This window comes from Pseudophryne corroboree, chromosome 5, assembly GCF_028390025.1.
Source record: "Pseudophryne corroboree isolate aPseCor3 chromosome 5, aPseCor3.hap2, whole genome shotgun sequence".
Lineage (NCBI taxonomy): Eukaryota > Metazoa > Chordata > Amphibia > Anura > Myobatrachidae > Pseudophryne > Pseudophryne corroboree.
In genome coordinates this window covers 114041641-114054440 of record NC_086448.1, presented here as the reverse complement: position 1 = coordinate 114054440, position 12800 = coordinate 114041641, and the positions used below count along the sequence as shown (strand labels likewise).

General features: G+C 42.8%; 1 protein-coding gene across 4 annotated transcripts in view; it reads left to right on the top strand.

Annotated features, from left to right (window-relative positions):
- LOC134927318 (phosphatidylinositol 5-phosphate 4-kinase type-2 alpha) overlaps positions 1-12329 on the top strand; it is a 261728-nt gene extending 249399 nt beyond the window's left edge. For all 4 annotated transcript variants that reach the window (XM_063921582.1, XM_063921581.1, XM_063921583.1 and 1 more), the window contains 2 exons: positions 5541-5644; positions 8422-12329. In XM_063921582.1, coding sequence (XP_063777652.1) covers positions 5541-5644; positions 8422-8502 — 185 coding nt within the window. In that variant the 3' untranslated portion in view covers positions 8503-12329. The remainder of the gene's footprint in view (positions 1-5540; positions 5645-8421) is intronic.
- The last annotated feature ends 471 nt before the right edge of the window (positions 12330-12800 follow it).

The following is a 12800-nucleotide window of genomic DNA, read 5'->3' as shown; positions in this document are numbered from 1 at the left end:
CCGCAGCATGCCGCACACCCCTAACGCTGCCTGAAGGTGATCATCGGTGGTGAGTACATGTGTGGCTGAAGCGCGGGTGAGGCGTACGGGTCCCTCCTTGGGGGGAAACGCTGTAGTCCCTGCGTGAGACTGGCTAATATCGGTTGTACCAAGCATTTATGTGAGGCTACATACATTGGGAGACATGGCCAGTATAAATATACAATGGTAGCTCTGGCGCCATGGCGGGGGGCGGTGCTACACGAAAGCGGGCTCAGCTGCATTTTGGCGCCTTCCTCTGCATAGCAGCAGCAGCGGCCTCAACAGCTCCTCCATATCAGTCCCTGGATCGCTGGTACCGGGTGTAGAAGGGGAGAGACGCTATATCTGTGCACAAGTAACTTCCCTCTGAGGGATTTTTCATATTACAGTCTCACTGTTGTTTACACAAAAAACGCTGACAGCCTCACTGGGGCTGTGCAGCGTTGGGTGCGCTGGGGTCCTCTCTCATGTGTCTCCTCTCACATGCAATAGGGCAGGCCTGTAATATATATAATGCTGTGTTGTGTGTATTATTCCTTTTTTTCTGCTTCACAATGGTAAAACAGCAGTTATGCAGTGTATGTAATGCTAGATTCTCTCCTAGTTAATCTGGCTCAGTATCATGTGAACAATGTAGTCAGTCATCTCAGAATACTGATATCAATGTGGGGGAGAGTCCAGAGCCCTCCTGGTTGGGGGCTATCAAAACTATGATGTCTGATATGTCATCTCAACTCACTGCAAATGCCAATAAGACTCAGGAACTGCAACAAGCAGTGGCTAGCCTAACTGCTACACGTCCCCCCCTGTCTGCTTCAGGTGCACAAAAACGTGCTCTACCTGCACGCCTCTCAGATACTGATGATGATATACAGTATGATGGGGATGATGTGGACCCCATAAGTGAGGATTCCACCCCTACCCAGGGTATTGAACCCCTCATATTGGCTATTAGGGATGTGTTAAAGCTCCCCCTGGAGGATGCTAATATTCAGCCATTAGACAGTCACATTTCCTGATTCCAAGGAATTGGATGACTTAGAATAGCCTGGAAGAATCCAGATTACAAATATCAGGTGTCAAAGCGGTTTTTGCATACATTCCCCTTTACCCCTGAAGGCAGAAAATTCTGGGAAGAGTCTCCAGCAGTAGACATCTGTCTCTCGCCTTTCTAAAAAGGCAGTTCTCCCTGCTCTGGGCTCCTTTACAGTAAAGGACCCAGCAGATAAGAAAATTGAGACCACTCTAAAATCTATTTACATTGCTGCAGGTGTTGCTCAAAGACCAGTCATTGCAGGTTGCTAGATGACCCATGCAACCTCAGGTGATATGACCTTAGTTAATACTGTACTTTCCTGAATCACATTCAGGACACGGCAAGAGTCCTCTGTGACTCCCTTAAAGAGATTGGCAATATTAATGCTAGGACAACGGCTATGGCTGTGTCTGTGCGCAGAGCCATATGGTTGCGTCAGTGGATTGCTGATGCTGACTCCAAATGTAATGTGGAATCTCTAACCTTCACAGGTGAATGGCTCTTTGGAGGTGAATTGGACGCATGGATTTCCAAAGCTACTGCTGGTAAATCCACGTTTCTCCCTTCGGGGGCTCCACCTGCTAGATGTACCAACCCGGGACCGTCTACTCAGTCCTTTCGGTCCTCCAGATTTCGATCTAGGACCAGAGGGGCCTCCAACACAGCTAGAGGCTTCAGAGGGAAACCTAAGAAACCAGCCATTGCTGGATCTCAGGACCAGAACACCAGTTCTACTGGCGCAAAGCCTCTCATGGTGGTAGCTCGGTTACGTCGCTACAGCCACATCTGGGACGGTTCCTGCCAAGATGCTTGGGCAAGGGACCTTATCTCTCAGGGTTACAAGCTGGAGTTCGACTGTGCTCCTCCCCAATGATTTTTCAAATCAAGCTTACCAGCTTTGGAAAATATGTGTGGTACGCTACTACTGGCCATAAACAAGTTGGTAGTCCTAGGTCATTGTTCCAGTGGCCCTACTACAACAAGGACAGGGTTACCACTCCAGTCTGTTCGTAGTACCAAAACCAGACTGGCCTGTGAGACCCATTCTGAATCTGAAGTCCTTGAATCCTTACCTGAAGGTTTTCAAATTCAAGATGGAATCTATGAGAGCGGTGATCGCAGGCCTGGAACAACAGAAATTCCTAGTGTCCCTGGATATCAAGGACGCTTACCTACATATCCCAATTTGGCCTACTCATCAGGCCTATCTGAGGTTTGCCCTACTGAACGATCACTACCAGTTTCAGACGTTACCCTTCGGCCTGTCTACAGCTCCGAGGGTGTTCACGAAGGTGATGGCGGAAATTATGTTTCAACTCAGGGTCCAGGGGTTCAATGTAATTCCATACCTGGACAATCTCCTGATAAAAGTGAGTTCCAGAGAGCTTCTATTGCTCCACATAGATCGCACTATCCAACTTCTGTCGCACCATGGGTGGATCCTCAATCTGCATAAGTCAAACCTGGAACCGTCTCAGCGGCTCCTGTTTCTGGGGATGCTACTGGATACTGTAGCACAGAAAGTGTTCCTCCCAGAGGAAAAAGAGAGAACACTTCAAGAAATGGTTCACATGGTGCTCCAACCTACTCGAGTCTCCATTCATCTTTGCATAAAATTGTTGGGAAAGATGGAGGCCTCGTACGAGGCGATTCAATTCAGAAGGTTTCATACCAGACCATTCAAATTGGACATCCTGAACAAGTGGTCCGGTTCCCATCTTCAGATGCACCGGATGATTCGGCTGTCACCTCAGGCCAGAATTCCTCTCTTGTGGTGGCTACAATCCTTCAACCTGCTGGAAGGTCGACGCTTAGGGATTCAGGATTGGATCCTCCGAACGACGGATGCGAATCTGAGAGGATGGGGAGCTGTCACCCAAGGGGCGCAGTTCCAGGGCAGGTGGTCTGCCCAAGAGGCCCTACTTCCGATCAACATTCTGGAACTTCAGGCTATCAGCAATTCTCTGATTCAGGCATCCCCTCTACTCCGTGATCAGGCGATCCTGGTGCAGTCGGACAGGCGTACATCATTCGACAAGGAAGGAACAAAAAGCAGGACCTTCATGTGATAGGTGTCCTGGATACTCCTCTGGGCAGAAAGAAATGCAAGAGCACTGTCCGCAATCTTCATTCCGGGAGTGGACAACTGGGAAGCGGACTTCTAAGTTGCCACAACCTCCATCCGGGTAAGTGAGGACTACACCCTCAGGTGTTTCAACAGATCATTGACAGGTGGGGATGCCCAAAGATCGATTTGATGGCCTCTCATCTTAACAAGAAGCTTTGCTTTAATTGCTCATGAACCAGGGACCCCCAGGCGAGCGCAATCTTGATTGCCCCGGATTGAGCCCGAAGAGCGTGGTACGCGGCTCTTCTGGACATGTCTGTAGAGGGCCCTTGGCTCTTCTGGACATGTCTGTAGAGGGCCCTTGGCCTCTACCATTAAGAAGGGATCTTCTTCAACAAGGACCGTTCGACTACCCGGACTTACGGCGGCTTCATTTGACGGCATGGAAGTTGGCCGGAACATCCTAGCTCACAAAGGGCTTTCCAAAAAGGTTATTGCCACTTTGATGCAAGCCAGAAAACCTGTGACGTCAAAACACTATCATCATATCTGGTGGAGATATCCCTCTGCAGAATTCAACTTGGGAAGGTTCCTTCGGATCCTGCAGGCTGGAGTGGATAAAGGCTTATGTCTGGGATCCATTAAGGTCCAGATTTCAGCTCTTTCCATCTTCTTCCAGAAGAAGTTGGCTCTCTTGCCTGAAGTTCAGACCTTCTTGCAAGGGGTTCTTCACATACATCCTCCATTCATGCCGCCTACATCACCTTGGGATCTGGATGCTTTCTACAGTCCTCCTGGTTTGAACCTCTGACGACGGTAGAAGATAAGTACCTCACGTGGAAAACGGTGATGTTACTGGCCCTGGCTTCTGCTAGGCGTGTCTCAGAATTGGGGGCCTTGTCGTGCAAAAGTCCGTAACTGGTCTTTTACGAGAACAGAGCGGAGCTCAGGACTAGACAGCAGTTCCTGCTGAAGGTGGTCTCCGCGTTTCACTTGAATCAGCCTATTATGATTCCATACAGTTCTTACCCATTGCTCCTCTGGAGGCATTGGATGCTGTGTGAGCCTTGAAAATCTATGTCAAGAGGACGGTTCGGATCAGAAAGACGAATTCCTTGTTCGTGCTCTATGATGCACAGAAAAAGGGTTGCCCTGCTTCTAAGCAGTCCATTGCTCGTTGGATTAGGCTTACTATCCAACAGGCCTGTGCGTCGGCAGCCTTACCTGTTCCACAGTGGCCCACTCTACAAGATTGGCGGGCTCTTCCTGAGTGGCTGCCCGTGGAGTCACGGCCCTACAACTATGTCGAGCTGCTACCTGGTCGGGGAAGAACACCTTTGTGAAGTTCTACAAGTTTGATACCCAGTTTGGGCAGGCGGTGCTGCAGATGTCTCTGCATGTTCCCGCCCGTTCTGGAAGCTTTGGGACATCCCCATCGTACTAATCTGTCCCCAATATCCTTTATGGATGCTAGAGAAAATGGGATTTGAAATCCCTAACGGTAAATCCTTTTCTCGTAGTCAATAAGGTATATTGTGCGGTGACTTTCTGCAAGTTCTCTGTTATGTGTTCCTGTTCAGCTGTTGCTGTTAATGTTGCCAGATGTTGCTGGTTAAGTTTTATGTTGGTGTGCTGGTGTGAAAATCTCACCACACTTATTGTTATGTTCCTTCTCACAAGTATGTCATTCTCCTTCGGGCACTGTTTTACCTATAACTGAGCTGTAGGAGGAGGCATAGAGGGGAGGAGCCAGCACACCCAGTTGAAGAAATTTAAAGTGCACTGGCTCCTTTGGACCCGTCTATACCCCATCGTACTAATCTGTCCCCAACATCCCTTATGGACTACGAGAAAAGGATTTACCAGTAGGTATTTAAAATCCTATTTTTACAGCAGGGAGCATGTGAGCCCCTCGCTACTAAGAAGTATCAATGTCTTTACCAATCACAGTTACTTCAATTATGAATAGATTTGTCTAATACTCCATAGCAGTTGCAGTAGGTACTGTGATTATAGGGTGACTGGGGAGGAGAAATGACACATGACTGGCATCTGCTAATGGCATTCAGCATAAAATAAATATTATGTTGGTTATGTAAATGCTTTCACACCTTTGAAGGTAAATAACAACATCTGCAATTTCTGCATGGTTTCCTCTGCAATGTATGGCTGCGTTAGATAAGAAATGATATATATGTAGGTAGATAGATATAAACAATAGGCTTTAATCCACGGAACTCAGTCATCTGCGGTGCCTGAAGTATGTGTCCACAGCATTTAGAAATAAAAAAAATTATATATATGTTTGTTTGTTTATTTATTTATTTATTTATTTATTTATTTAGTATATAGGCCATGTCGGGCTGTAAGTTGTTGGCACAATGATTCATTATCTGTGTGTTTATTCCCTGACAGTTGCCCCTAGGAAGGAGGTGTACTTCATGGCCATTATTGACATTTTAACTCATTATGACGCAAAAAAGAAAGCAGCGCATGCAGCAAAAACTGTTAAACACGGTGTAAGTACTGTATTCCCTCCCTTGGTGTGTTTCCAGAGTATTCCAGAAGTAGCACAACTGTGTAGGCTCCATAACAGCATGTCGATACTACCCCGACATTATATGCAATAAAGCACAGTAGTAACACAGCATAGCTTCTATAGTAACCCCTTTTGATTTCCTGAACAGGATAGGACCTGTCCTAATAAAGTAGAGATGTGTCCTTATACACCAAGCCTCAATACGCCTGGTGCAAGTGAGCCTCGTCAAGCATCTTTTTACACTAATGTGCTTCTTTGTTACAATGCAATGCAACGAAACCGCTTCACACGACTGCACTAATTATTTGGATGTGCGACACCTGTATACCTGTTTGCGTTTGAGTTGGTATAGGAAGAACAATGGAACATGGGGGCAGATGTATTAAGTCTGGAGAAGGGATAAGGAAGTGATAAAGTGGTGATACTGTAAGTGCAATGTGATAACGCACCTGCCAGTCAGCTCCTAATTGTCATTTTTCAAAATCCGTGATGATTGGCTGGGGCGTTATCACCTTGCGCTTATCACTGCTTTATCACTTCTCCAGGCTTAATACATCTGCCCCATGGTGCGAAAAAACACTGCTGCCGCTGCATGGAAGCACTTCATGTACAGATTCAGGCTCAGTCGCACACAGATATACAAGTGCCGCATATGAAGTTAGTGCAGCCTTGTGAAGCGGTTTTGTTGCTTCGCATTGTGAGGCAGACTTAGCACTTGAGCAACAAAGGTGCTTGGTGCAAGCCAGGACGCACAGGCCGAGAAAGATGTTTGACTGCAGCAAGCGTGTATCAGGACATATCTGTATATGCAAAACCTCTCCTAACCCTGAGGATAACACAACAGGCTTATAGGGGTAGATTTATCAAGATTTGTAAAGAGGACAAAAAGCGGTGTTTCCCATAGCATCCGATCAGGTTCTAGCAATCATTTATCTAAAACATTCTATAAAATAATAGCTAGAATCTAATTGGTTATTATGTGCAACTTTTTCAAGCATATTTTGGGGTCTATTTACTAATGATCTAAATAGAAAAGTTTTCCTGTTATCTCCGTGACTCATTCACTGTTTATTAATCTGAGGAATTTGATCAGAATCCAGTGGAAAAACCTTCCTGAGTTGCTTTGTTGTTTGTTGCCATTAGAGCAAGGCAGAAACTAGAGAGAATCCTCTCTGCCTCCACTGCTAATTTTACTGAGCGTGCGTGGAGATAGTTCTGTACATGCTCACTGGTTTGTTCCACAGGGTAACTGTTCTACTTGGTGTCGGGGTGGTACGGAGGCAACCCCGATATGCTTTATTTCTGTTTTTATTTCAGTACTTTATTTCATTGTGTGTATGGGACACTGGATAGTAACATTTGTTAAATATAAAAGTGCCCAGCTAAATAAAATGAAAATAAAAGTGGCAGCTAAATAAAATGAAAGTAAAAGTGGCAGCTAAATAAAAGTAAAAGTGGCAGCTAAATAAAATGAAAGTAAAAGTGGCAGCTAAATAAAAGTAAAAGTGGCAGCTAAATAAAAGTAAAGTGGCAGCTAAATAAAAGTAAAAGTGGCAGCTAAATAAAAGTAAAAGTGGCAGCTAAATAAAAGTAAAAGTGGCAGCTAAATAAAAGTAAAAGTGGCAGCTAAATAAAAGTAAAAGTGGCAGCTAAATAAAAGTAAAAGTGGCAGCTAAATAAAAGTAAAAGTGGCAGCTAAATAAAAGTAAAAGTGGCAGCTAAATAAAAGTAAAAGTGGCAGCTAAATAAAAGTAAAAGTGGCAGCTAAATAAAAGTAAAAGTGGCAGCTAAATAAAAGTAAAAGTGGCAGCTTTATAAAAGTAAAAGTGGCAGCTTTATAAAAGTAAAAGTGGCAGCTAAATAAAAGTAAAAGTGGCAGCTAAATAAAAGTAAAAGTGGCAGCTAAATAAAATAAAAGTAAGAGTGGCAGCTAAATAAAATAACAGTAAAAGTGACAGCTAAATAAAATAAAAGTAAAAGTGACAGCTAAACGAAATAAAAGTGAAAGTGCCACTGTAAGAAAATAAAAGTAAAATTGTCAAGCTTAGTAATATAAAAGTAAAACTGCCAGCTAAATACAATAAAAATAAAAGTTCCCAGCTATTTAAAAACACTGCCTTAATGGCCGCCCAGGTTGCTCACCAGAGTGACCTCTGTTGTCAGAGGAAGGGAGAATTATCTCTCTGTGAGCTACATTCACTGCATCACGCCAGCCTGAGATCGAAAAAAGTTTTCTATCCAGAGAGAGAATTACTGACTCCTTCATTGCTTTATAAATTGCATCAAGCAACTGTCCCCATACAATGGTACAATGTAAGATAGAGAGTACCACTTGTCAGCCTTCTGCAGTTTTCTCACTTGTTGCCAGGACTTGAAGATATCAGATACTATTGAACATGGGTGAAACTTTTTCCCTGGTCACTTACAATTGTCACCCATCAGCTAGGGAAGTCCCTCATGACCTCACTTTCTGACATCACCACAGGACATCCAGCATGTACTAGAAGCCAGCTGGATCAATCACTTGTGGAGCAGAGACTTTATGGCCCTGTGAAATTTTCAAATCTCTCTCTATCTCCTCTGTCCTAAATATAGTCCCTGCCACTACACCTTTTTAGTGGATTGAAAGGGTTATTACAAATTATGGTTTATATTTTTAACAGCGATAACAGTAGATTTGTCTTTATTTCACGTTTAACGTACAAGAAACTGTTTTTCTTGTGATTTCATGTGATTGTGATAATATTTCCACTACAGGCAGGTGCAGAGATCTCCACTGTTAATCCAGAACAGTATTCTAAGCGATTCTTGGACTTTATTAACAACATCCTGACGTAACCTCTTCTGACAACCAAGAGACAAGTTCCGGTCAGACAAGACAGACATTGATGCAGTATGGGTGGAAAGCCAGACAGACAAGACTGTGCTGTAACTTAAACTCATCATGCAGAGAAGGACCTACAGCAACCTGCATCTTCTGGCAAAGATGACTTGCGTGGGAGATAACTCACTTCCGTCGCTTCCTGGCATAGTTTGAATTATTTTTTACTTTTTTCATGTTTAATTCAAGAAGGAAAAAAAAAACCTTAATCCGCTTTTCAAAGTTGCACAGAAACTATAATGCACAGATGCACGACGCGTTTAATCCTCGGATGAAGTTTTTGAGATCCAGCAGAGCAAAATGCATGTGAAGTTTATTAAAATTGTATCAAGCAGTAAACTGTAGATCAGTTTATTTTCTTTTTATTATTTTTTATTTTTATTAGATCGTTAAGTCAGTATTCATTACAATAATAACAGCGGAAAGGATAATGTTTTAGACCTGCAAATTCCAAACATCACATGCATGGAAACTGCCGGCGGCGCAGGACGAATGGGTGGACAATTTTTCCTGAATATACAGACAAGCGTTGCAACCTGTGTTGCTTAATTTCAACTTATTAGGAGCGTTAATGCCATAACGACAGTGTACGTACGTCCTTACACTTATGCCACAATAACCTGCACTTTACAATGCACTGCAACGTCTTTATTGGGAGTTTCACTCTACCGCCCACTATATGTTACAGAGACAATTTGCTTGTATAGTTTTAGGCATTCTCAATAAGAAATTGATACTATACTATAGCTTTGAAACAAACACGAGAATCTTTGACAAAGAACAACTGTTTACATAGTAGCGAGAGGGCATTTCTGTTCCTGTTCCCAGTCTGTGATATTCATGTCTGTATCAAATATCTTCAGTAGACGTTGAGTTTATATGTTGCTAGGAAAAAAAAGAACAACATTGAACATTAATATGTATTCGGTGTCTTGGCGATTCTAACTTTTTGCTACCTTGTTTATTTTGGGAAGGGGGGGTTGTCTTAAGAGGCTGATATGGTGAAATGTTCATGTTTGGAACATGACGGAACATTATCAGTCACTGAATCACTGTACACACATTTGAAAATATACATTTTTAAAGAGGACCTGTCACCAGCAGAACAAGCATTCATTAAGTAGAGAAGTACGTAAACTTGTCCATTAAAACCTCACCCCCGCCACCTAATCGACTCAGAGAGAATCTAGTAAGAAGTGTAACATGTTTATTATTACTTAACTGGTCTCTATCTTTCCCAGTTATTAACTTTATTTACAGATGTGGCATCTTACAACTAGCCTTAATATGCCATACAGCTTGAGACACCTGGCGCTCGTAAACCACCAGATCCTGTGCAACTCAACTTGCACTGATCGCCTTTTTTGTGTCTCTTTCAGCGGAAAAAGTCATCTTAGTTACAAATAGGTGTAAGATGCAGCTTCGTGAGACTGTACTGATTAATTTGATATGCAACACCCCCCAGTTCCGGTTGCACGGAACCTTGTCCACCAAGAAGGGCTGTGAAGGGTGTGACAGCAGCAACACATCTGCAGTGTCAGAATGTAGCAAGAAGGGCCCACTGGGGAAATGCAGAGATAGGGGGCCATACTTAGGGGTGTGGCCAGTTTTCAGAAGGGGTGTGGCCAGCCTCCACAGATGATTGAAATACACCATAGTCCTGTGCCCAGCAGAGATTTTCTGACTGGACTCTAAATTTACCAGGACCTATTTAAGGCAAACAGTGGAGAAGGTTTTCTTTTCACCAGATAACAATTCATGACTGTGGTATCATCTTTTGTTTTATTGCCTTACAATTTACCAGTGCCCTGTGCATTTTATTTTGCCCTTACTCTGTGCTCATGCGTTGCAACTCTGCCTCTGAGCCAAGGCCTGTTGTGTCAGTCATGTGTTCTTTTTCACACCAGTCTGTGTGGGATGGTCACATTAATAGTAAGTGCCCACACCTGCAGAGGCAGCCATTTTGCACGCTGAAGTACTCTGACATTCTGTACAGTAGGGACAGCAGAGAATAAGTCACATACAAGTAGTCTTAAATAAATGAGATGACATTTATCCATCATTATGTAGGAAGAAAATATGGTGTTCCCTTATTAACCATTTCAACATTTGCCTAACTTGCTGTGGAATAATTAATCATAGAATAATCATCAATGCCCGCCATGGGCACGTAATAAGCATAAAAGTCTGCTTTTTTTGTAATGTGACATTTGAGTGAAATTTCCTTTCTGTCCAACAAATTATGCATGCATACAGTTATTACAGTGTTGTTACCTATGTCTCTCAATTTTGTTGTTGTAGACACTGTTACAATATATGTTTGTCATTGTTCACACAATAATTTGTAAAACACCTACCAAAAAAAAACAATACTACTTCCTTTGGGTGGGTCTTTGTATATGTGTGTGTATATATATATATATATGTGTATATATATATATATATATATATATATATACATTGTTTGCTGCATGTCTGTTTGCTTTTAGGATTCATATTTTCTGATTACTGGCTACAGAACTGTAGTTGCTAAAATTTGCTATTCAGTTTGTGGGGCAGCCATTTTGTGGTCTGAACCCATGTCCTGCCTCATGTCTCTGTGATGTCACTGGTTCCTAGGGATGTCATTCTCATGGAAATTGGCTCAGCCCACAAAATGGCTGCCTCCACTTTGTGAAGGCTGCTGGGAATCCTTGCATTTTCTTTCCGAAGCTGATCAAGGGTGGCACAGTAAGGCATGGGCAGATCTTTCAGAATCAACAATGGCACAAACATCAGTTCTCCAAGCAGCAGGTTTAAAAACCACTATTTCATAGGAGGGCCAGACATAGTAAGGGTGTGTACACACGGTGAGATTCGGGCTATGCCCGATTCTCACTATGCGACAGGGGCCGGGTCGGCAAATAGTCAGTATCGCAAGCACATAATGAGTGCGCTTGCGATACTGGCTATGTCCGGTTTTGGCTAAGTGTCAATTTTGACTATCTCTTCTATAGAGAGAGCCAAAATTGACTTGCCTCACAGTCTATCTTTTCTTTCGATGCCGATGCGCGGTCCCGCGCGATCGTCATCGAAAGAAAAGATAGACTGTGCAGGCAAGTCAATTTTGGCTATCTTTTCTTTCGTTGCCGACCGCGCATCGGCATCGAATCGGGATCGCAAGGTGACTGTCACGTTGCGATCTGCACTAACTTTTTTTCCGATTCTGACTATATAGTCAGAATCGGAAGAAAAAATCTCACCGTGTGTACACACCCTTGGTGTCCCCTTGTTATGCAAAGAGTCCTATATTTATTGTCATTTGCTTGGAGTCTTACATTCACTGACAGGTATTTATTGGACTCCAACAAAATGTCTCCTGCCAGGGAAGAATAGTAAGTTGTGTCCTCTAGTATTTTGAAGTTTGTTTTAAAGACCTATGCAGCCATATTTGAAGCTCTCATGATGAAACTGCAGACTATGTATAGAAAGCTAGTTGTGGTATATACTCTGTGTTGCCATTTGTGTTTTATGCTTTCATTATTTTCTAGTTGGACATGCATACAAATATTCCTGTAATGCAATTATTTTTCTATTTTTGTAAGAACCACTAAACATTACATGCAAGTTATTGTATTTTAAGATACTCCTGGTAATATCATCAATAGCTTAAGCTAAAGAATTTGAGAAGTTATTTTAGATGGCGTCAGAGTGGGGGAAGCACTTTTTGTATGCGCACCAATATTCCTGTAAGTCATCTAATATATTTATTAAAGGAAACGCTGTTTCTTGTTTAGTCCTGAAAGCTCTCCCTGATCATTTCATTGCTGGTTGTTACGCCTCCGATCTGTCCAGCTTTCATTGTGTATCAATGAATTGATGTCTATGCCCAGAAGTATAGTATGCTGTTATTATCAATCTGTGTTTCTCTCTGATGTTATTTAAAGTGTAGCATTTAGTAGGAATTAATGACATCCCTGAGGCAAGAAGCACAAAGTGCCTCATGCTTTAGCAATTTCACCTGGTTCTCAAATTAATGTACAGGATGCTTAGTATACAGTCCGCACTTTGCTGCCTCCACTATGAGTAGGGATTGGTCCACTATAAAGGGAACTTTTTTTGTCATTTTCTCCGTTAATACATCTTTCCATTTAGATAAAACCCAGCTGTCTTTGCTAACAAAATACATTTTCAAGATGTGAAAAGATGAGGCAATCTTATACTGTACATTAGTAGCTGGCTCATTGGGTGTCAAAATAAAATATACTGTATGTGT